Source organism: Bos taurus, chromosome 20 (genome assembly GCF_002263795.3).
Source record: "Bos taurus isolate L1 Dominette 01449 registration number 42190680 breed Hereford chromosome 20, ARS-UCD2.0, whole genome shotgun sequence".
NCBI classification, from domain to species: domain Eukaryota; kingdom Metazoa; phylum Chordata; class Mammalia; order Artiodactyla; family Bovidae; genus Bos; species Bos taurus.
In genome coordinates, this window is record NC_037347.1 from 66,461,537 (window position 1) to 66,486,112 (window position 24,576).

The following is a 24,576-nucleotide window of genomic DNA, read 5'->3' on the forward strand; positions in this document are numbered from 1 at the left end:
GCTCTAAGGGCAGCGTGAGGGAGGCGCAGCGAGGAGCAGCAGAGAGAGCCCCACCTGCCCGTGGGCCCTCACGGGACCTCCCCAGAGGCACGCCAAGGAGACCCCAGGGTGCAGGGCGCTGGGCCCAGCCGCTCCACCATCAGCAGTGCCGACGGTACCGAGACAAGTCTCAACACAAAACCCTCAGCACCACCACAGACACAGAACAGAGGAGCAGCGCTGTGCGGCCAGAACACAGCAGAGGGGCTGACAAGTGTAAATGGCACGATCGTGCCTCGATTCACGCAGAGACCGCACATTAGAAACGCAGCGTAAGGACAGGTCATCAGCGCGGCACAGCCTTTAATACTCAGGTTTCCTGATAGGTTTTTCCACGCTACTCAACAAAATACGGGCAACAGATAAAAACAAAACACCAACTTTTCATCACTCAGGAAAAAGCTCTTATTTTTTTTTTCCCCATATGTGGGACTTGACTTTTTTTCTGAGACAAATTTTTCAGTATAAATGACAGTCAAGAACGAAGAAAAGGTTTTCACTGTCTTTCAAGGCATGTCTTTCAATTTTTCTGAACATAATGTTTCTTCAGGGTTAGGTCAATATATACTTGATTGATAAAATGAGATAAGCGCTCTAACAGTTACAACAGACACAAAAAAAACAGATGCAAAGGAAAAAAGTATTGATCAAAACAGTTTCATCATCAAGATTAGAAGTCAATTTCTACTACATCAAAACAGAGCTGGGCAGGGACAGCAAAGACCTGGAAGCCGAGAAGCAACTGGTCAGAACACCAGGGAACAACGACCCCCACGTCAGCCTCAAGGTCAAGGGTTCTTGAGACAAAGCGTACTCACCTGCAGAAAGCTAATGGCCATTAAAATGAGGCTGTACGAGCTAATCCCGCCTGTAAAAACTTCATTCAGGTCCCTCTGCAGGAGGAACTGTTTCAGTACTAAAATCAAGTAAGGCAGCAACGAATATTTCTGCAAATTCCAAAAGAAAGACAGCATCTGGTTATTTACTTTGAAGAGTCCACACTGGGCAGACTCCACGTGCGGATAAGAAGCTCACTTCCTCGTCCTGCTCCTCGGGAGGCTTGAGGAGACCAGGCCTCCTCACCCCATGGGGGCCTGAGAAGAGATCCATGAGGGGCTCACTAGGGCCCTGCTGGGGGCCCCTCCCCAGATGATGGTTTAGCGCGGCTGAGGCGGGGGTCCTGCATGGAGACCCCAGGCCCAGGGGCGCAGGGAGTGAACGGGAGCTTCCTCCAAGTCTCTGCCCCCTCTCAGGCGCTGAGCACAGGGCTCTGTGGGTGCAGCCGTGGGCGAGGGAAGGTCCCAGAACCAGCAGGCAAAACGCCCACACTCAGGGGGACCCATGAGACAAGCAGCGGGGTGGGCAGCTCACGAGGCAGGAGGCCAGCAGGACGCAACACTGCCAAACGAAGGACAAGTGTGGAGAGCAGGGCGACTGGATCTGTGGAGGGGTGCAGGGGCTCAGCCACCTCCGCCGCGCTTCCAGCTCTGCTGGAGCAGAGGGGACTCTGCGGACCAGCCTGACTGCAGAGTGAGCGGCTCCCGAGGAGCGAGGCCTCAAACTGGGGGCAGAGGCAGGGTCCAGACAACGCAGCTCTCTGAACGGGGAAGGATGCTCCACTTAACTGCACCACACACCTGGTCAGAGTCCAGAGTCCCTCAACTCGAGGAACACCTCCCATCCTGAGGCACTGAGACCTCCCCGCAACCCCAGAGAAAGCAAACCTACGCTCCACTATGATGTACTCAACTTGCAAATCAGGCACAATGAGCTGCAGGGATGGCCACTGTGTAATAACTAGAAGGATCTCTATAATGATGCGCAAGTGTATAAAATTATTAGGAAAGGAAGGCAAAGCTGCGAAACAGCTATGTAATTCCAAAGAAATAACACTCTAACGTAAATCCATCTGTAACTATCTTTCTCATTAAAGATTATCGTTAGTTTAAAGGTTTCAACATTTATAAGGGAAACGTCAGCCAACTTAACAAGCCCCTTATCTGCATCGTGCTAACTTGCGGTGACAGCACCTTCATGTAATTCTTGATGAACTCCGCTGCCCGCACCCCGGTCTCCATGTTAAAGCTGATGTCGACTTTAACTTCTGTTTCCTGGTCTGTGAGTTTTATAATTGGTACCTGCAGAGATTTAATTTAGGGAACTTGCTTTAATAGGCAACATTGTTTATGGTCAGGTATCAAAATGTTTCCCAATTTATACAGAGGGTTTTCTCCTTAAACACAAAAGGAGTTTACACACACACACCCCATACTCATAGGCTAAACCCCCCGATCCTGGAAACTAGTAGTAACACTGCCAAACTCACATTCTGGGGGCTGCTCAGGACAGTCAGGCTGAGCCCCCTTGGCTGCTCTGTATGTAAACACCGATGCCTGCTCAGAGGCCAGCAGCCACCCGGCAGGAGGGACAGAGCCACAGAGGGGGTGGGGCCACGGAGGGGCGGGGCCAAGACTGAGGCGCATCAGGGAGCAGGCCGGTGACACAGGGCTCCTAGGCTGTGCAGAGCTCTGGGTTTGGACAGACCCTGACACACACACCAGAGAGGCCTGGTCATCCACCTTCTGCCTGAGGGAAGTATGTTTTTTCATATGTGGACATTTTTGGAACAAGAAAGGACCAGGCAAGTTTTTCTTTCTGAAGTGTAACTTGGCAAATGGTAACTTTTTCTACGTAATAAATGCCGTGGTTTGATCACTGGGCCCCACTCTCCACAGAGGCAGCCTCTGAACGTGCCCTGCTTCGGGTATGATTATCCCCTCCTTGCACGGCTTCACAAAGGATGACCCAGGCGTATATTTTAGTGCACGACTAAAGAGTCATGCTTTAAAGTCATGCTTTAACCAGCATCCAAAGAGCTCAGTGTTTGCAGAGTTCAGTGTTTGCAGTACAATGTGCACTTCAGACGGTCTCCAAACATATCGTCAGCTAGAAACCCTAACTACAAAACACCACGAGCACATTCACATGAGCAGTCTTCAAACAGAACCAGTCCCCGCTGTAAACCGTGTCAGCTATCCCCACAGCTGCCGGCAGGTGGCCGTGCGCCCCCTGCTCGGACGGGGCACCCAGCAGCGGCACTCACCGTCGCCTTGTCCAAGACCTTGATGGAGCCCGGCTCAGCCACGTTGTGCTTCCGCAGGGCCTGCTCCAGCAGCTGCAGTGGGGGGCGCTCCCACTTCCCAAAGACCACTAGGTCGATGTCACTGGACGGAAGAGAGGCGAGCGTGAACCCCTGCTCCCCTGTCTGCATGGCAACACACCGGCTGCAGGCCCACAGTGCTTCCAGGGCCGACATCATCCCACCAGCCTCTCCCTCTTAGTGAGAGAAAACGAAGTTTGTGAACTACTTGTAACAGGTGGAGAGCAGACGCTGACCGACTCGCCACACCACAAGGGGACTGCGGAGGCCTGGCCCTCCCATATGGACACCTGTGGTGGATCCAGCTCCCCAGCAGCCTCGCCAATGCCACCCCAAAAATCCTGAGGCTGCAGTCTCTTTAGTCTCCGAGGATTAAACTGGCTTAGCAGAATGCAAGTTTTTAATAAAATGATGCACGTAAAACTAAACATTAAAAAACCCTTTATGAGGAAACGCTGGAGAGTGGCTTTAAAATGCAAACACCTGTTTGATGTTTTCTATCAATTAAAAATCCTCACAAAATCCTATTCAAATGCAATTTTGCTTGAAGTTTCATTAAGATGTAAAAGCAACTTTTCAAAAGCATCCAAAGAGCTCAGACTGTTTCTGCTGCATGTGCTCCACGGCTCCCATCTTCCCCATCCCCTCCTTTCTCATCTTCTCTGCAGCCCATCCCAGTAAGTGCAAGAGGAAAAAGGCAAAGCAATCAATGATCGTAACAGTAAAGTAAATGTTTGCTTCCTGCAATTTTCCCCCTGTGCTCTGTGGCTTTCTCCTTTAGCTTACATTTCCAGTCTCAGATTTGCACACAAGAAAGCTGCTTTCAGCCTTCAGCAGGCACAAAGATGCCACCCCCTGGCCCCAGCTTCGTCCACCACACCCTCATCTGTGCGGAGTGGGCGCTCACCTGGTGGGAAGGTAGAGACCGGTGCTGAAGCTGCCGAATATCTGCACCTGCAACAGAGGGCACTGCTCAGACCCGGGACGAGCGGGCAGCGCCCGCCGCCACTGCTCACTCGGCTCCTGCCCGGGGCCCCACTGACCGGACAGCATCCTCTCAAGCCTTAAGTTAAAAGCCTGCCCCAAAAGGAATTCTCCAAAGCTCAGAATCAAAGAACGAAACAGCCCCTTGTGGCGCCCACAGCCGCATAGCGCTGGTCTCCAGGCTGTGGACAGCACAGCGCTCTGTCCCAGGGCACCCAAGGGCAGGGATGAAACTGCTGCGGTAGGGACGAGGACACCAGGGCACCAGAGGGCCATCTCCCACTGCCCCCCACATGCCCAGGGCCCATGGAGCGCCTCCAAGAGCACATGTGGTTCACTCACTGGGGAAGCAGTTTGCAAGCAAACACTTCCAGGATTCACACAATGGAACCCTGCTACGAAGTCTGATGCGGGAAGGGGTAAACTTATCTTAGGGTAAATTACAAACAAGGAAAATAATCACAAGATTCCAAAAAAGAATTCCCCAAGGCAGACAGTCTTCACACTTGAAGACGTCAGAAACTCAGAACCACCAGTGGGGGTGGGGGGTGGGGGGTGGCGGGCTGAGGAGAGCCCTACCCCCAGCCCGGGTTCCCGGGGTCCCCCTCGGCAGGGGCATGTGCGTCTCTAACAAGCTCCAGGTGAGGCCGCCGCCCTCCCAGCACTGCAGCAGGGGGCTCAGCCCGCCAGGTCTGCACAGGCCCGCAGACAGGATGTCCGCAGTGACACGGCACGGCGCATATACCCACATCGGCCGTCGGCCAGAGGTCCTTAACCACGGTCTCGATCCTCCTCACCACTTCTCTTCTCATGGCAGCTTCTTCAGGACAAGGGGACATGAAGTTATAAAAGTCAATTATTTCCTCGTGAAGTCTAGCGGACAAAAGAGAAACACACTGGAGTTACCATTAGATGCAACCACACGGCTCGTTCTGTTATCAGATCAGCGTGACACAAAAGCTATCACTGGCCACTTAAAATCCGGTTTCTTGTTTCCTCTTGAGAGTACAGGGTGAGATGACCCCTCTGTGGGGAGGCAGTATGGTTCAGCACCCCAGAGTAACACGAGTGCATTGCACCAAAGCTTCTGACTGGCATCTAACGTCTTATCCGAAAGAAACGTCTCAGTGACTTGACGTTAAGAAACTGAGAAGGTGAAGGGTGCTCTCAACGGAGGCACGACAGGGACCCCAGTTACCCAGGGGTCTCACCTCAGCCGGGTGTGCTCCAGGCCCAGGGGTGCCCTCACGGCGGGCTCTGAGACAGGCCAGGCCAGGAGAAGACACCTGACCTCAGGAGCCTGGCAGGCCCGAGTCTCAGCGGCCAGGTCTGCCCGACCCACTGAGACAACGCCCCAGATCGGCAACAAGGGCCCAGGCCACGACTCGGGAGCCAGCGACCAAGGCGTGAGGGACACCAGTCAGTTCAGCCCTCCCCTACTCCATCGTTTCTAACAAAGATATAAAATAAAAAGCAGTGGTTTGAGGAGAGACTGGCGGGCTCCGAAAGCCACCTCGTACCCCAGCCCCCAGAGTCACTCCTCTGCCAGTTCCCTGGGGGGGCAACGTAGGGTCATCGTTCTGCTGGAAGGAAGACATGTCACCCTCAGTTACTTTGCAGGATTAAAGATAAGGGAGCAAATAACCTACTCCCAGAAATTATGTATCAAGTCAAATCTACTTGGTTCCCTTCCAAGTTTGATTACTAGTAAGGAAAAGGCAATGGCAACCCACTCCAGTACTCTTGCCTGGAAAACCCCATGGATGGAGGAGTCTGGTAGGCTGTAGTTCATGGGGTCGCTACGAGTCAGACATGACTGAGCAACTTCACTTTCACCTTTCACTTTCATGCATTGGAGAAGGAAATGGCAACCCACTCCAGTGTTCTTGCCTGGAGAATCCCAGGGACAGGGGAGCCTGGTAGGCTGCCGTCTATGGGGTCGCACAGAGTCGACACTGAAGCGACTTAGCAGCAGCAGCAAGGAAAAGAAGATAAAGTGAAATTCATTCATTAATAATATCAACATCAGCTCAACAGTGAGCAAGACAGTCCACCTGAGAGCAGGCACGACTTGACGGAGCCATCTGGTGCCTAGCCACGAAGGTGAGGCCAGACGGCTGACATCTCGTCCTCCACCAACTCAGCTCACAGCCAGCTGTGGCTCTCTCGCCCGCAGGATCACCTCCCCACAGCTCACCTGCACTGACAGTCCTAGGACTCAGTTTACAAGTGACATGAAGCCACTGAAAGCCCAGACAGGTCAGAGCAAGAGACAAACCCTCAACACCCTTGTTCACGGCACATCGGCAGTGTCGGCGAGGCCACCACTGACCGGGGACCTAACTTGGAGCCCACCATGTCTAATTTTCCAAACAAAACATCACCCCAAGCTGCTACTGCTTAAGCCATGAGTCCAGTTTTTAGTCAATCAGAAAAGGTAGTAAGTCACACCACACTGAAATGCAGTAATTTTACCAAAACAGCAATCAAATTTCCAAGACTTAGGGGGTAAAGCTTCTAATCATCTCAACAATGACTGAGAGCCAACGACATCCTGAGCCTTTTCCCGCAACCCTTCCAGCGGCTCAGATGGCACGTCGTGAGAGCTGTGAGCCACAATTTCCCGAGCTCAGCACGGTCATCAGCATGACCAGACGTGCCAGGTGAGTGACCACGCCAGGGACCCTCCTGCTATCGAGGACGTCAGCCCTCACCCCCAGCACCTGCCGGGAGGCTGCACACACCCCTGGGTCACCCGCCCGTCGGTGAGCAGTCAGCCCACCCCAGCACCAGGAACACAGGCTCCCCTGCAGCTCAGCGCTGTGGGTAAGAGCAGAGCACAGAGGTGCAGAGACGCTGACTGAGGACACAGGCCTGGAGGAGCCAGGCAACTGGCTGGAAGACTTGGAAGAACAGCAGAGCCGATGTGGTCAAATCCGAGCTCACGTTCCACACATTCAGCACGTGAAAGCATCAGGAGACAGGCCACTCCAACCCCCCAGACGCCACCACAGAGTGGAAAGGACAGTCGTGCGAGACACAGCCACACACCGCCACCCCTCAGCCTCCCGAGGCCTGCCCTCAGGGCCGCGTGTGACCGGCGGCGGCGTCAGACGGCTGTTGACTTGCCTTGTCCTGTTCCACCGTGAGACACTGAATGCGTGTCTGCTGCTGCTAAGTCGCTTCAGTCATGTCCGACTCTGTGTGACCCCAGAGACAGCGGCCCACCAGGCTACCCTGTCCCTGGGATTCTCCAGGCAAGAACACTGGAGTGGGTTGCCATTTCCTTCTCCAATGCATGAAAGGGAAAAGTGAAAGTGAAGTCGCTCAGTCCTGTCCGACTCTTCGCGACCCCATGGTCTGCAGCCTACAAGGCTCCTCTGTCCATGGGATTTTCCAGGCAAGAGTACTGGAGTGGGGTGCCATTGCCTTCTCCAGAATGCGTGTCTGAGATACGTAATAAATCGCATCTGTAAATTCACGACTGCTGTAGCACGTGTCAGGAAGAGGATGCTTGCTTTGCCTCTGGGAACAGAAGGGATCTTGCTGGAGGCCTGGCTGGACAAGAAGGCTCTGGTCCACCCTGGGGCTCTTCCTCCGGGAAGGCAGGGCCCCTCAAGGTACTGCTGTGGCTCTGGAATGGGAGGCCCCGTCGGTGCACAAAGACATGACAAGGTCTGACAATCATCTGGACAGATTCAGAAAGCCCTGAAGCTGCCTCCTCTGGCTCGGGCTCTCAGAGGAACCCTGAGAGGAAGGAAGCTCCAAGGGCAGGAGAGGGCTGGGGGCCAGGCAGAGCTGCCCCACAGGGCCTGCGGGCAGGAGGAGCAGTGCCCCCACCCCCACTAGGCATGAGGTGGCCAGGAGTCCGGCTCAGCCAGGGGAACACGACCTTCAGGACAGGGCACCTGCTCACGGCCTGTCTCAGCAGTGGCTTGTAGCAGGCACTCCATCAATACTCGTGGGATCAATCACGTTTTGATCAAATACATAGTTTGCTGATGACCTCATCACCGAAGACCTGGCCTTCCCTATACAATGTCATCAAAAACGAGTATCCAGAAGGTGTTTGACTTCGGCACTGGATAACTCAATGCATGAGTACAAGTCACTTAAACGGCCAAGTATCCTAGGAAAAGGTACACAGTCCTAAATAAAACAGCTGGGATGTTGTTATTCAATATGGAAATGAGTTTGAGTAAGCTCCAGGAATTGGTGATGGACAGGGAAGCCTGGCGTGCCGCAGTCCACGGGGTTGCAGAGTCAGACACGACTGAGCGACTGAGAGACTGAACTGACACCACAAGAAGCATCCATCAGCCTGAGAAACGAGCTGTGACGGGCGGAACAGCACACTCCCACACGGAGCGCTGCCGACCGCACCAGCATCAGACACCTGGCGGGGCCTCCTGACGATCACCGCTTCCGAGAGTGAACACGCACGCACCTTCAGTTCTCCAAAGGGTTTACAGCACTATGGCCAGGAAGAGGTTTCATCTTTTCTATTCAATAATGAAAATGAGCATGGTTGCTCTTCTCTTCTCACACAGCAAAATCTCTAACGAGTCTCAGAGCTGACAAGACCTCTGCGTAAAAACCACACTCGAGTCTCGCATCAGCATGCAATTTAGTCATCATGTCTCCGGGGGCCCGCGTCACCCGTTCCCACACCTCTCAAGGAAAATTTCTATGCTGTGACCGTTGCGGACCATCTCCTCTATCATGATCAGAGAAGCGGGATCACAAAACCGACCGGAGCGACGATAACCTGGAGGGCCCAGGTGCTTAAAAGATCATGGACCTCCTGCTCCTACAGGTACCAGGGAGCCCCGACAGAAGCCCCAGGGGCCTTCTCAGAGAGTTTAAGGGCGGTGCACCCACAGCCCTTTCGCCTGCCCTTTCCCCGGTCCTGGCACTCTGGGGTCAGGGAACCATCACTCTGTGACTTTCCCTCTCTGCAAACTCAATCCTGACACAGTAGCTAAAAAAAAAAAGGAAGGCAGATTCCTGCCTCGTTCTACATCTGAAAACGTAATACAGAGGCAGAGGTAAAGTTTTAAATGAAAATATCAAACAGAAGAAAAATCAAAGGGACCTACCTCAGACCTCCAGACTCCACCACAAACACAACAATCCCAAAGACTGAGACAGCCGAGTCATCGCAAAGAAATTCTATCCAAAAACATGTGGTGTGTAAACTGTCAGCTACACGTGGCAGAAACAGGAAGGATTTGTTCAGAAAGACCAAGGCACTCTCAGACTGAACCTCACACCCTGGGGTCAGCTGATCACGGGTCTGACTGAACGAAGGTTCCCTCACTGAGCCTGAAACACCTGGGCTCTGGCGCGCGCGCACACACACGCACGCTCTGTGTTCATGTAACTCAGGGAAAGGTCCAAGAGGCCACAAGCCAAGGCCACCGGGCTTCCTCCTCCAGGTGATCAACAAGCTGGCAAGAGTGACCACCCCCTACTCTATAGACACCTGGGTGCTGCTGGAATTTGGGGGTTTATTAGAATATACTCATCTACGTATAAATTGAAAAGTGAACAGGACTGCCTTGGTGTCCAGTGGTTAAGACTCTTAAGTTTCCACTGCAGGGGGTGTGGGCTTGGGTCCCTGACTGGGGAACAAAGAACCCGCATGCCACGTGGTATGGCCAAAAAATAATTTAAATTGTGTATAATTTTTTAAAAATGATAATGTTTAAAAAGTGATAAGGAAAAAAGATGCATTTTAGAGGAAACCCAACTGAGGAAGCACATACAAGTTCACTCATGAGTGTGCTCATTACACCATTAATTGTATTTAACATCCGGAAATAACACTAAAGTAGAACAGGAAATAGCAAGCCACTCCAGTATTCCTGCCTGGGAAATCCCATGGACAGAGGAGCCTGGCGGGCTACCATTCTTGGGGTCGCCAAGAGTCAGACAGCATTGAACAGCAACTGTTAAAAGTAAGCGTTACAGTTCTTGATATAATTTATATATACACACACTGCTACATTCACAAAACTGTGACTTAACAGCTCAACAAGACCCTGGTAAACAACGGTGCCTGATTAGAGCATTTTCCAAGTAACTGATGTAACTTGTAATTGGGCAAAGACTATTATTCTTCCATTATCACGAAAACGTACTATATTCCCTTAACATTTCAATGTGTCTAAAATTGGGATGCATCTTTCAATCAATGGCTGAGCATCAAACCAATTCAGAATTAAGTATTTTTCTTTCTTCACGGCATGTTTCATAACAGTACACCTCTAAGCTGGCTAATGAACAGAAAGTTGTCTATATGAAGTTTATATTTCAATTTCAAATGGGTCGAGTTCCTGCAAGTAACAGCACCTCAGATCCAAAGGAACACGTGAATTAGAAGCTGGCCACAAGGCACCATGGGGAGGCAGAGAAAGCCACAGAGGGTCACGGGGTGTGAGGCCTGACTGTGACTCTGCAGACACGAGGTGGAGAATCAACTCCAGACACCTCTGCACAACACAGACCTCACCCTCACGTAAGGAGACCCGAGTGTCCTTGCCGCCCACCACAGGGTCTAAAGGGGTCACCCCACAAGCAACGGAGCCCGGGACAGCTGCCTGTGGAGGCAGCTCTAGCCTCTGGAGAGGTGCCGTCAGCTGGGACGTGGTGGGAAGCCTTGCTGGCAGGTGCACAGGAGGAACTAGAGGGCAGCCTCACGTCGTGTCTGCGAGGCGGGCTCTGACACACTCCAGCCCTGGCGACAGGCCAGGCAGACCACACGCAGCTTCAATAGTCAGGGCGGAAGAATCTCAAACAGACACAACACAACGGAGCAAGTCCTGAACTGATGCCCTTCCTGGCTATTTTAAGGAAGATGCAAATGGTGAGACCAGAGTTTTCGGTGAATTTTAATTAAGGAACTGCTAGAAAACAAGCCTCTGAGACATTTCTTACAATCACTCTCTTGTAAGAGTTCAAACCCACTCAAAAGGTAGCGACTTTTCAATTTTTAGTACATTAATTAGCCAAATGAATTTTTGCATTTGTTTCAGTATCTATTTAGTAAATACATGGCTGCTGTCCATATTTATGAAATCCAAGTCAATGAGTGTTTTTAAAGAGCAGAAGACAGAGTATTAAGTTGGGTACCAAACTATGTCATTTCACAGCTAATACAGCTATTCATGAGAACAGATGACCCATTCCAGGAGGAGGATTTTCGCCTGCAGAAGCTGAGCTGGCAGGATTATATGGCTTCCAACACTGGCTAAATCTGAACCAAAGCCAGCGAGGGCTGGCTGGTTCTGAAGGGGGCGCCTGGCAGCAGCACCGCCCCAGCCCGGGGCCCTGGCACCCAGCCCCAGGCAGAAAGGCTCCTTCTCCCGCTGCCAGCACGGCACAGTCTGCGAGTGGCTCCATGGAGACATCTCTGCACTCAAACAAGAGGACAGGCGACGCACCACAGCAGGCAGGAGACGATTCCACAGGGACTAGAATCGAGGATAGCGAAACGTGCTTCAAACAGTGTGGGCAGGGGCGGGGCAAACGGGAAGGCCCAGTGGCGGCTGCTGCAGGTCTGCGAGGGGGGAGCACAGAGGGCTGCCTGTTCCCCTACATGTGAGATCCCCGTGGCTTTTTCCAAGGAAAGCCACGGTCAGAAGTCAGACTTCATTCATCGCTTAGCGGGAAAAGAAAAACGAGATGAATGAATACGACCTCCTCCAGCTCGGTGACAGGACATTTCGGTGCCCAAGCCCACGAGCACCGCGCTCTCGGGCACTCAGTCGTCTGACTTGTCCATCCCGTGCTCCCCACGCCCCGGCCCCCGCCCCCACTGCCCCCCTACTGCTGACTACGAGTCACCCTCCCTTTCACACCCTCCCTTTCACACCCTCCATGAACCTGGTCAATTCCAAATGCCTGTGGAAAGCCAGGCTTTTTGATTACAGTGAAAAAGGCAAAAGAACTTACTAGAAGCCGTCTTCCACTGTTGATGTATTCTCATTCTCTCCCTCTCCCACTCCTTCCAGCTCTCCTTACAAGCCTTGATAAGCCAGTGGTTTCTCAGAAACCTGAGTGCCCTCCCTCAGCTCCACAATGTTCACGCTCTGCATTTCTGCCACCAACAGCACCTTGGTGAAAAGATCTGGAGTGAACCACTAGAGTCTTAGAGGCGATTTTCAAGCCACCTGAATGCTCTTACAGCAAGAGCCCAGTGCCCGACCGCCCACGGCACAGACAGGCCTGCACCCCCGTGGCTACAAAGCACAGGCTCCTGGACAGACAGACCTGCACGGGATGACCAAATGACTTCTATTTTGGGGGTGGACAATCCTTTCTAAAACACAGTTAGTGAGCTAATTACAAATCATTTGCATTTATTTTTAAATAATATTACAGACCAATTACTATCTCTACCAACTATTTAGAACACCGTGAATGAGACCATCAAAGGTTAACTTTTTAACCTAAGCTCAAAAGTGTAAGGAGACTGAAACCACAAGCCCGTGTGCCTCCAGAGCGCTCTGGGTTGTCGCCGAGCCAGGGCTCCCACTGCCTGCCTGCGGGCCGCACCTCGGCCTCGTTGCATCCACCAGCACCCACCTGGGTCCAGGGCTTCCTGAGAGCACAGCGCTGCAGGAAGCTGCGGGACCTCCAGAGTGCAGAGGGAGGCCCCAGGGGAGCTGCTGCCAGGGGAGGGTCCTGAGGGCTGAGTGACTGGAAGAGGAGGAGGAGGACGTAGTGACGGACGGGGGGCCCTGGGGCGCCAGGCCAGGCCAAGGCCAACCCAGGACAACGAGAGGGCCAGGCCAGAGGGCTCTGCAGCTCAGGAATCGTCAACTCTGTCACCCTGGTCCATGCAAATTCAGCTCTTGGCAGAAGCAAGCTTTCGGACTTCCCTGGTGGTCCAGTGGTTAAGAATCTGCCCGCTCATGCAGAGGCCAGGGGTTTGACCCCTGGTACAGGAAGACCCCACATGCAGCAGGGCAACTAAGCCTGCAGACCACATGACGGAAGCCAGGCACCTGAGAGCCAGCGCTCCACGAGGAGTAGCCCCTTGCTGGCCACAACGAGAGAAAGCACTCTCAGCAACAAAGATCCAGCACGGCCAAAAATAAATTTTTTTTTTTTTTTTTAAAGCAAGCTTTCTCTCTCCTTCCCTCCAGAGATCTGTCCTGGGATGACTCACACAGAACTGCGTGCAGGCGACGTCCAAGCACCTGAACTGAAGGGAAGCAGAGGTGCCTCTGTGTGGATCAGGGGAAGCACCTCTTCCCCCTGGCAGACCAAACCCAACCATACTGCACACACCAAGCAAGGGCCCTGGGGCCCCGAGTAGCCTGAGAATCACAACTATCTCCTCTTCCTCACAGAAGCAAGCAAGAGGTCAGATATCAGAAGCTCTTAATCATGGCAGAGGCAGTTAATTTAAGGCATGTCTTCTCAAACCCACTGCGAGAACAAAAAAGACATGCTAACATGATTTCTACACAGAAAATGCTGGTTAAGACACCTGAGAGCTTCCCACAGACCAGGACGAAGCCAACCTCAGCATTTCACAGACATGTGAGCAGAGATTCCGGTGGTTACAACTGCTCAGAACCATCACTCTGCCAGGATGCACCACAGCCACCAGCTGGAGTAAGCCAGCAAGGAACTCCCACTAAGCAAGTCCTCAACCCGTCACGGGGTGCAAATGACCAGTGGGGCTCAGCCTCCTGACAGTGGGGTCCTGAGGAGCCCACATGCCCTCCAGGACCCACAGTCTGGAGGAGCTCACAGCCAAGGGGCTGCCAGGGCAAACGGTGCCAAGAAGACCCCTGGGTGAGCCACACGCAACAGCTCGGGACCCCGCCACCCAGCCCTGCACGGCAGCCGCAGCACAGGCCCTTCAGGCCGCAGGGCTCAGAGGGAACTGCCCAGCCCTGCTCCTGGCTCCAGGAGCTGGATCACTTCTCAGATGGAGACAGCTACATCTTCTGTCCTATTTCCAGATGTGCTTACACTCACGAAGGTAAGCTGGGTAATCTTCTGGGCAGCAATACGGTTAAGAGTCTGGGAAGAGGACTACTCTGGGAGACTGCACAGTACTGTCCGCGTTGCCAGCATTTTCACTAGTGTCTCCCAAGTAGTCTTTGTTGTTCAGCTGCCAGTTCGTGTTCAGCTCTTTGTGACCCCGTGGACTTCGGCAGCCAGGCTTCCCTGGCCTTCACTGTCTCCAGGAGCTTGCTCAAACTCATGTCCATCAAGTCAGTGATGCCAGCCAACCATGTCATCCTCCGTCGCCCCCTTCTCCTGCTGTCAATCTTTCCCAGCATCAGGGTCTTTTCCAATGAGTCCACCCTTCCCATCAGGTAGCCAAAATATTGGAGCTTCAGCATCAGTCCTTTCAGTGAATATTCAGGACTGATCTCCTTTAGGATTGACTGGTTGGATCTCTGTGCAGTCCTACGGACTCTCAGGAGTCTTTTCCAGCACCACAATTCGAAAGCATCGATTCTTTGGCACTCAGCCTTCTTTATCATGGAACTCTCACATCCATACATGACAACTGGAAAAACCAAAACTTTGATTATATGAACCTTTGTCAGGAAAGTGATGTCTCTGCTTTTTAATACACTTTCTAGGTTTGTCATAGCTTTTCCTCCAAGGAGCAAGCATCTTTTAATTTCATACCTGCAGTTACTGTACAGTGATTGTGGAGCCCAAGAAAATGAGATCTCCCACTGCTTCCACTTTTTCACCATGTATTTGCTATAAAATGATGGGACGGGGTGCCATTACAGTCTTTCAGGCAAGTATTATTTGATCAGGACTCAAACCCACAGCCGTGCAGCTCATGATCCTGACCTTCAGCCACAGGCTGGGGAATCACGCTCAGCAAGTCACCCAACACACAGACACGGGCAGAAATATGCACAACAGGCTTTTATAAAAAGTGAAAAGTTGTATGTATCTATTCCTAGTTATTTGAGAAACAATGTACATTAATTTTCATCCTGGAAAACTGTTTAAAAGAGCTTTTTGAGACAGGAGGAGCCATTTATCTACAGTTAGATTTAAACAAACATACAAAATGACCCATTTGTGACACATTTAAAGCAACATTAAAAAATGAGAGAGAAATATGTTAAGAACAGAAAAGTAGTATCGGTCGTTTTTGTCCTTATTTTCCGAATTTCTTCAGTAACTACTATACTGCTTTTATAATGGAAGCCAAGAGAACGCGTCCCCATGCAGGGTTAGTGACTGACTTCACTCCAAAGACCAAAGTCAGACACTGCTGAGCTTCACTTCTCTTCAGGCGGGCCGCCTTCAGCCTTCACATTAAGGCCAAACCCACGCACGCGCTCCCTCTGGCTGGGCCCTTGCCCGGCACCCTTGGGGGCCCAGGGGCCTCCTCCTGTGCTCATCTCCAACGCCGTGCAGCCCTAGAACTCTGGTTAAAGTACACCCAGGTCACTGGCTTATTAGCAGAGAGACAAGGCTTCTAAGAAAGCCAACCTACAAGCCCAGAACCACCTCTGCGGACGTGGATGACTGACCGGAGGGGACCAGTGAGGAAAGGGATGTCCACCACCCCTGCTGGTCTTTCTGGCCACTCCATACCAGGGACTGCGGCTGGCTCCCCGCTGGCCGGCTCCTGTCAACAGTGCTGCTGCCAGAGGGCTGTGCCCAGTGGGACTCAGGCTACATACAGATGTCACATGTGTGCTCTGTCGTGTCTGGGTCTATGGGACCCCGTGGACTGCAGCCCACCAGGCTCCTCTGTCCATGGGATTTCCCAGGCAAGAATACTGGAGCAGGTTGCCATTTCCTCCTCCAGGGGATCTTCCCAAATTAGAAACTGCTAAAATTCACTAGCAATGTTATCGTATCAGTATTCTTACCAGGCAGACAGTAACTGACATGCACACCTGCCTGCTGGGGCCACTCACCTGTGACACACGTTACGAGCACGACCCTCAGAACCCCTCCCCCTCCCACCTTACAGATGCTCAGAGGCTGGCATCCAGCCCAAGCCTCGCAGCCCACATGGAACCTGCTGGCAGGAACCCGAGGTTCACGTGTCTCTGCTTGCGCTGCTGCGAGAGCCCCCTGGAGCCTCCGTGCTCCCCAGCACACCCCCCACTTCCTGCAGACCTCTGCCCAGCCAGCTGCTCTGTCCCTGGCCCCGACCACTGGGCAGCGACGCCAGACACCTTGTGTGCCTCTCCCCAGAGAACGCTGTGTGGCATACCTGATGGAGGGCGTTGCCAACCACCATCCATGTTCCTGGGACCCAGGGGGGCACTCGGTGAGCCTGAGCCCGCTCCCGGCAGACCATGGACATGACCACGTGGGCGCTTGTCACCGCCAGGCGCCTGTGCGCTGCTGGCCACATGAGAGCCAAGTCTCCCCACACGCCCGTGTGTCAGCATTTCTCAAAGTCCACTGTAATTAAAGCTACTTAATTTCACGGTATCCAGTATTTGTGTATACATCAAAGTCAAGTGTGACCTATGATACAAGAATAAAAACATAACTTTTAACTATCAAATGTTTACTTTTCATTCAATCGGCAAAAGTTCTCGACATGTGTAGAGCAGGCAGTAAATCGTTTATTCCAGTTCTGCCCGGCATGACTGAGACATGTCCATCTCTCGAGTCTCAGGGTCAGGCCTGGGGTTTTGGCTCAAGACACCAGCAAAAGCACACGCCAACCTCCCAAGGCCCCCCCAGGACAACCAGGAAAACATTTTACAGAAAAGGGGGACAACACAACAGTGCTGAAAACTAGTAAAAACAGACAGACAGGCAGGCAGGCAGGGAGGGCAAAACACAGAACTCACTGGCCCCGAAGGTTTAGGTCCACACTGAAAACCAGAAAGCAGACGCGAGTCATCGTCTGGCTCCTTCAGCCAACCCCGGTGGAGCAGGCTCTGACCCCAGCTACACAGAGCGCCAGACAGAGAAAAGCAGGCCCTCGTCTCGTGGAGCTGGGTCAGGGGCCGTGGAGGAGGAAGCCAAGCAAGCAACTAAACCAACGTGAAGCACAGCACACCCTGCAGAGATTCCAGACGGTGGCCGTGGCCAACATCACGGCTACTCCACGGTGTGGGGTCAGGGGCAGCCTCCCAATGAGCTGGTGCAAGAGCTAGGACAGAGGGCAAGACGCAGCCAGACGTTCATAGATCAGGGCAGCCCTGGAGGCCAGAAGAACCTGGCACCGCCTGGAGCAGAGAGAGCCTGGGGCCGACACACCAGCAACGAGGGCCAGCCACCCCTGGGCTGACCTCACCTCAGAGCAGACGGACGCCAGGCCTGGAGACCCCCCATGAAAGCACGGGAGCTGGGCCCCAAGAAGCCGAGCTCTTCAGGGAACAGGCTTCAAGCCCCAAAAGGTGGCCCACAGACTTGCTCCAAGACTCTCCTCTCCACCCAGGGGCCACGGGTCCCAGAGAGCCCGCCGAAGGCACAGCAGCCCCTCCGGCCTGCAGCTGGCCAGAAAGGGAACATTCCAGGGGAGTGGGAGGGCTCGGACACCCTCATGCCGCATCCTCAGGGACCGCAGCCCAGGACCAAGGCAGAGCAAACCGAGAGGCAGAGACCAGGATGCCGAAGGTCACCAGGACGGCAACCCAGTGCAGGAGTGGACGCCGGCTGGGGCCAGGAAAACCCACTCCTGTGCCTCATGCTATGGAAAACCTAGCTAAGAATGTGGCCATAAACAGGGGGCGAAAGGAGGGTGGGGAGCCACAGGGAGCACAGGGGAGCCACTACAGCAACAGCCTGGGAAGGGCCAGTTTAAGGAGGGCGGACAAAGAGGGGAAAGAGAGAAGGCAGGCTGTCCACGTGGAGAAGGTGGAAGACTCCCGCCAACAGGAAGATGAAACCAACAAGCACCCAGCCCCGAAAGTCAAGGCAGAGCCTGGTATGTGGATGGCAGGGCGGCTGCAAGAAGGCCTGAGGCAGGGCCCTGCCGCAGAAAGGACCAGGTAAGGACGGGAGACAGCCTCGGGCATCCAGAAGCAACCAGCGTCCCTGCGCAGAGCTCTGTCCTGCCTCAGATCTCTGACGACACTGAGACGGTGGGCAGCACGCTGAGGACACGACGCTGGCTCCCCGCAGGCTTTGGGGAGCACATGCCCACGAGCTCTCCTGTACACCAGACTGGTAGGCCCCAGCCCGTGGAGCGGCCAGGGGATGAGGGCCAGGGGGAGCGAGGGCTCAGACCCAGCCAGCGCCAGTGCTCACACGCAGGGTAGCCCCACAAAGACGCCTGCCAGAATGTGGAAAGCTGGTGGCGTGCAGGGACAACCTGGTGCCCAGCATGACGTCTGCACAAGTGCAGAATCGAGGCTGAGCGACTGCAGACTGCGGGGTCGGGGCGGGATCCCCACCACTCTGGGCCTGTTTACCCCGGAAAACACGGGGCTGCTGACGGCACCCCCAACGCGGCATCATCATGAAGATTCAACGAGTCCACAGTGTTCAGAACAGGGACTGGCACTGAGGAGGAGCTCAATAAACGAAGGCAGTGATCACAGTGACGGAACAAGACACCAATGCCTAATGCGCAGTGACAGACAATGGTGCCCATGTCAGGAGCTGGGGACAGACTGAGGGCCGTGTCGTGGGCCCCGCAGATGGGCGCCTTACACGACTCTGGGCGCCGCAAGCCCAGCACCTGCTCCCCGCACGTCTGGGCGACGGTGAGGGCCTCGTCCGGGCGTGCGAACTACCAACTCTCCGTGTCCGCATGGTGGAGACAGAACGAGGGAACACGGTCCTCTTCCCATAAGGGCAGTCTTCCCACGATGAGGCCCCATCTGCCCGCATCTGAGCCCATCACCCGCAAAGACTCCACCTCTTACCACCACCACACCGCATGCACCAGGGCTTCAACACGTGACTGGCGGGAGGCAACTCCCCAGCACGGGCTCACAGCTCTATGTGGCAGCAAGCAAACGCAAGTGATTTTATTACAACTTTTTACTCTAGGGCTTTCCTGGTGGCTCAGTGGTAAAGAATCCACCTGCCCACACAGGGGACACGGGTTCAATCCCTGACGAGTGAAGATCCCACGTGCCCATGCCTCGAGCAACGAATCCCACGTACCGCAACCACGAAGCCAGCACTCTAGAGCCCGTGTTCAACAACAGAAGCCGCGACAAGAAGCATCACAACTAGAGAGGAGCCCCGCCAGCCACAACTAGAGAAAAACCTCACACAGCAATGAAGACCCAGCAAAAAAAAAAAATCATTAAAAAAAAAAAACTTTACTCCAACTTTTCTTTACACTTAGCCACATAAGGTTTTCATCATCTTTTTCATATTCTTAAACTATTATTCTATTTAATAGTGAATCCTACTTTCGCTTTCAAGCAAAATTAATAATTCAGTAAATTGTATTTAAGGAACACTGAAGTACGTCTGCTGATAATGCCATGTGTCCATCCAAACAGGACTTAGAGAGATGTCCACAATGGCAGTCACCTGAGGGCCGGTGGATATTTCCCGGGGGTAGGCTTGAGTGATTTTAAGCTTTTTACTTTTTACCAAAAAACACACAAATCTGTTTTATAAAACCAATATCGTTATTTAAGTCAGCCTACAGCACACTCAGATTCAGCGGCTTGAGCCTCATGCCCTCTCCTCCTCCTGGAGAGGTGGGGGCTCGGGAGGCCCACAATGATTAATAAATACCACGACACGCACCGAGGACCACTGCCATCCCTGCAGCAAAGGCCCAGCTGCCCTGGGACGGAGCCATCTTCCCCAGCCCCGCCCTCTACTTACTTCCCACGGGCTTACTCTAAAACCCATCCTGAGAGGCCAATTCTGCAAGCTCTCCTTCACTCCAGGCCTTAACCTGTGACAATACTCACAGGTCCCCGGTGTCTGGAATTTGGACTCAGCTCTGTATTCTTAGCTCTAAACTTCACCTTGCACTGAGGTTTGTACGTCGGTCCCTCATGAGTCAGTCTTTGACAGAGACACCAACTCTTCAGACAGATTCATCATCCACTTCTTCCCAAGAGATAACTTGTAACAATACTTCAGAATCCCTTTGCATTTCGTAAGCCAGGCAAAGTATCCTCTTTCCTATATTTCAGTCATTTCCAGAGTTATACCTCAAGTTTTTAACCTGTCTGCTTAAATTCAGAGGAGATGCCAATAACAGAATACTCTGTGCGCTGCACCAAGGCTCCCCTGACCGTTCACCACATTCCTTCCTCTTGGCCTTCCTGAGGGCACCAACCCCTCCCCAGCGGGCAGTGCGGAAGCCGGGTTTCTTGTCCAGCAGGCCTAGGCTGAGGCGCCTGTTCTTCGGCTTTCTAGCTGCACCGTGGGCAGGACGCGTCATCTACCAAAACTTAACCTGCTCTTCACAGTGAGCTCCTGCCCAAGGACCTGGGAGGAAGCAGGACAGTGAGAGCAGCCTCGACACCGAGGTGGCCGGAGGCACATGCTCGCCAGCCCTGCTTTTCCATCTTTGAGTTGTCTTCCAGAAGAACCCAAGTCAACAGCTCCTCAAACCCTTCACTGTTCATAAACCCCGAGCTCTAAGAACAATCCCGATGGCAGGAGTCCTGCGGCCTTCCCCAGGCAGTTCCAGAATACCTGGGGGAAGGGGAACTCCTCGGACATCAGAGGCCGGAAGGGCCCCCCCCCAGGTCCCCCAGCTCTATCACTGGTCATCAGACCTTCAAAGTCCTGAGGGGTGGAGGGCCTAGGTCCCCGTCCCTTGGTCTGCCGTCTCCAGGAAAGCAAAACAGCAGATGACCCTCAACAGACACACCGCAGCCAGGTCTGCAGAGCTGCGAGCTCCAGCCCAGTCTCTGGCCATCTCCCCAGGGTCAGCGCCAGACTGACAGTCCCAGGGGCAGCACCTCTGGCCAGATCACATCGGCCTGGGCAGGCTGTACTTTTCTGTCTACACAACAGGAGAAGGCTTACAGGGAGAAACCTGTGGGGCGGGCGGGGGGAGGTGGGGTGGCGAGACCACCCTGCAGAAGAGACTGGGATGCGGGAGACCACCGCCCACCTGCTGGAGCAGACCCCCCGGCCGTCGGAGTCCTCCGCCAGGAACCTGGTTTATGCTTCCTGCGCTCTGCAGACAGCAGCCCTGGGAAAGAAATTCCTCTAGAAACTCAGAAACACCGTTTCCGGGGCTTCCCAGTGGTACCTTGATGAGCAACACAGCCTCTGTTGGTGTGAGGGTGTGATTTAGGCAGCAGTTACTAAATCAAGCACCGTGTTTTGAGTAAAGAATCTGAAGTTACTGCAGTTCAGTGCTGTCGAACGTAAAGTTGTTTAAATTTTAAGTAAATTTAAGTATGATGAAAACCCAGCTCCTCAGCCCTGTGTCAGTGGGTCAGTGGCCCCCACGCTGGGCAGCACTGAACCAGGCCCCGTCCTCACGAACGTCCTGTGGGCGGCGCGGCCCTAGTTCTGACCCACCCGGACCCTCACCCCACTTTCCTGCACAACACATAGCTGCCGTTCAGTCGCAAGTCGTGACACAACCCAGAGCACATGCTGAAGGCTGCAAGGAGCTCAGAGAAACAGCATTAACACCTGCCCCTTCTACTCAAGACAAGACCAAACTCCCAAAGGCTTCTAAGCAAGTTACACAGGGCAGCCCCCACACACCTGGTAAATACACAGAGGACCCTGGAAGCTCTGGGAAAACAGGACGCTTAAACCTAGAGGACCCAAGACTCAGGCACTGTTTTAATTTTTAAAAGCAGAAAAGTTTGTTGGGATCAAAGGGAGAATGCGTTTTCCGGCCTGGGTGGGGCTGCCCCAGCTGTCCCTGCAACCCGCCCAGTGCCCTGCAGCCTTCTCTCCAACACAAAGGCTCTGGCCTGAGAGGGAATGCTGCCACTACCCGGTTGGCCGGTTGGCAACAAGAACCACCTAACTTTTGGTTTCGATTTCTCTAGAGAAGAGGGAGGAACGAAACCAGTGGCCTTCCTAACTCCTCCATGTGACAACTCACCCGCTTGCCTTTTATGTGACAGGTCCGGCGAAGGGCCGGGCCCCCCGCCACAGTGGGAAACACACTGGGAAAACACAGAGGCTCACAAGTCAGGACCCTCAAAGAAGCCAGTCACGTCCAGACAGGAAAACCAGGCTACCCGAGACGGGGCTAACCCAGTGAGCTCAAGGCCTTGCCCGTGCTTCCCCACGCAGCCACCACCACCAGGCAAATGTTTTGATTTTTCATTTCCTTTTAACTCCTCCACCCTAGCCATTCCTTCTGATTCCCAGGATTCCAGAAATGTTAAGATCTGAAATGCCTTTCAAGGGCTTCCCAGATGGTTCCAGTGGAAAAGAACCTGCCTGCCAATGCAGGAGACATGAGACACACAAGGTTTAATCCCTGCGTGGGGAAGACCCCCTGGAGGAGGGCATAGCAACCCACTCCAGTATTCTTGCCTGGAGAATCCCCACAGACAGAGGAGCCTGGCGGGCTACAGTCCACGGGGTTATAAAGAGCCAGACACAACTGACAGCGTCCGAGCAAGCCAGCGAGTAATGTCAGTGCGATGGTGCTTCTAGCAAAATCCCTTCCAAACGTGAAAAGATAGAAACTACCTACAATCCACCTGTTATCACTTAGGAAGTTGACTCTGATCTCAACCACACAGAGCTGAAATGGCTATGCACAGCAGCTGACTTGGGAGTTAAAAGGAGCACAAACCCACAAGAAAAGGGCATGGTGCTGATAATTGAAGCCACTCCCCGCCAAGGGGAACCTCAGCGCAGTCCACCTTCGAGTGCAGAGCCGCCTCAGGCAGGTGTGGGCCCAGCCTCCACTGCCCCTCCCCACAGCAAAGGGAAGCCGGGCCTCGGAAGCCCAGGGCACGTGGGACCCGGTTGCAGGATACCGACTGGGCACCAAGCTTTCTGCCTCCTAGTGTTAGGCGTTAATTTAATAATAAGAAAGAGAAACCAGTTAAAAACTAAATGGAGGTGCCTTTCTTTTTTTTTTGGAGGTGCCTTTCTAACTGTTGAACATTCTGTTTTTCACATCCTGGGTTGCAAAGCGTAAACCTGACTTCTGCAACTTTTCAGGAAGGGAGGCAGATACACTGTGATAGATCTTACTTCATTCTGCACTTAAATAACCTCAGTTAGCAATCAAATCTTCAAAAATTCTAAGAAAAACAGTGAAAGTTATTTTTAGCATTTGGTTTATTTCAACTCTGCAGACTTGCCACACCTGCCAGACTCTCTTCCTTTCTTTCTCTCATTCATTCGCTCACTCGCCCACCAGACACACACCAGTGGCTAGACTGTGCCTGGCACTGGGAATGCAGGGTAGGACACAGCCCACTCTCCCCCGAAAAAACACAGGAGAGTCAGCGCCAGTTCTCAAGAGCAGCAATAACTCCACAGGAAAGGGGAGAGCCCTGAGGCGGGGCTTCTGAGCAAGGCACCAGTCCCGGGACCTGGGCTGGGTCTTCTGAAAGCACAGAGGGACTGTGGGGTAATTCAGGGGTGACCAGGCAAGTCACCGGCCACCCTTCCCCGGCGCAGAAAGGGCAGCTTCGCTAAGCGAGCCAAGGCAGGACACCTCACACACATGACTTCTCAATCTCTGAGATTTTTGTATGTCCACAGCATTCACATAAACTCTGCTCAGATAACATATTTTAAGAACAGTCCACATGAGAGAGACACAGACAGGCACTCAGAGCTATGGTCGTGCTGGCTGCCCGAGTTCACTGGTGACAACCAGACCAGAAGACAGACAATCTGCCAGTCATAGTGACGGGCTAGTGTCCAGTCAAAGGAGAGCAGTGTTGGAAAAGAAAAGTGCAGCCCGAGTTCCCAGGCAGACAGGTCATCTACAAGAGAACACCTCCCCACCTCCACCCCGGAAGATCCAGAACCTGCAGCCCTGAGGAAATGCTCGTGTCTCCTGGGACCACACTGTATTACTGCGAGCCCTTAGCACAGTCCCCTGGTGGGCCTGACCCAACTCCACAAGTCCTTAAAGCAGAAGGCTTTCTGCAGCTGGCAGAGGCTGCCAAAGATTCAAAGCCTGGCAGGTCTGAAGACAGAAGGACCAGGAACAAAAGACACTGGTGGCTTCAAGGAGCTGAAGAGGCCCCAGCTGGCGGCCAGCAAGAAATCAGGGACCTCAGTCCTGCAACCATGAGGGAGAGTCACACCGTAACAGGAGTGAGCTCGCAGAGGGCTCCTGAGCCCAGTGGAGGATGCAGTAGGCAACCCAGACTTCAGCCCAGCGAGTGCCCGAGTGGAGGAGCCAGCCCCCAGCCCGACCTCCGACCCACAGAGCCCGTGAGACAGTCAGCGACAGCGGCTCCGCAGCCCGGAGCCCGTGGACGCTTGTTACACAGCAGCAGTACACCAGGTGTGGCCCTAAGATCTCAGCGTAAGACGCTGCA

The 24,576-nt window shown here is 53.5% G+C and overlaps 1 protein-coding gene across 2 annotated transcripts in view; it reads right to left on the reverse strand.

The window, feature by feature from the left end:
• TENT4A (terminal nucleotidyltransferase 4A) overlaps positions 1-24,576 on the reverse strand; it is a 41,902-nt gene that overhangs the window by 11,515 nt on the left and 5,811 nt on the right. For both annotated transcript variants that reach the window (NM_001160157.1, XM_005221668.5), the window contains 5 exon segments: positions 858-986; positions 2,070-2,177; positions 3,143-3,263; positions 4,107-4,153; positions 4,933-5,056. In NM_001160157.1, the coding sequence (NP_001153629.1) occupies positions 858-986; positions 2,070-2,177; positions 3,143-3,263; positions 4,107-4,153; positions 4,933-5,022 (495 nt within the window). In that variant the 5' untranslated portion in view covers positions 5,023-5,056.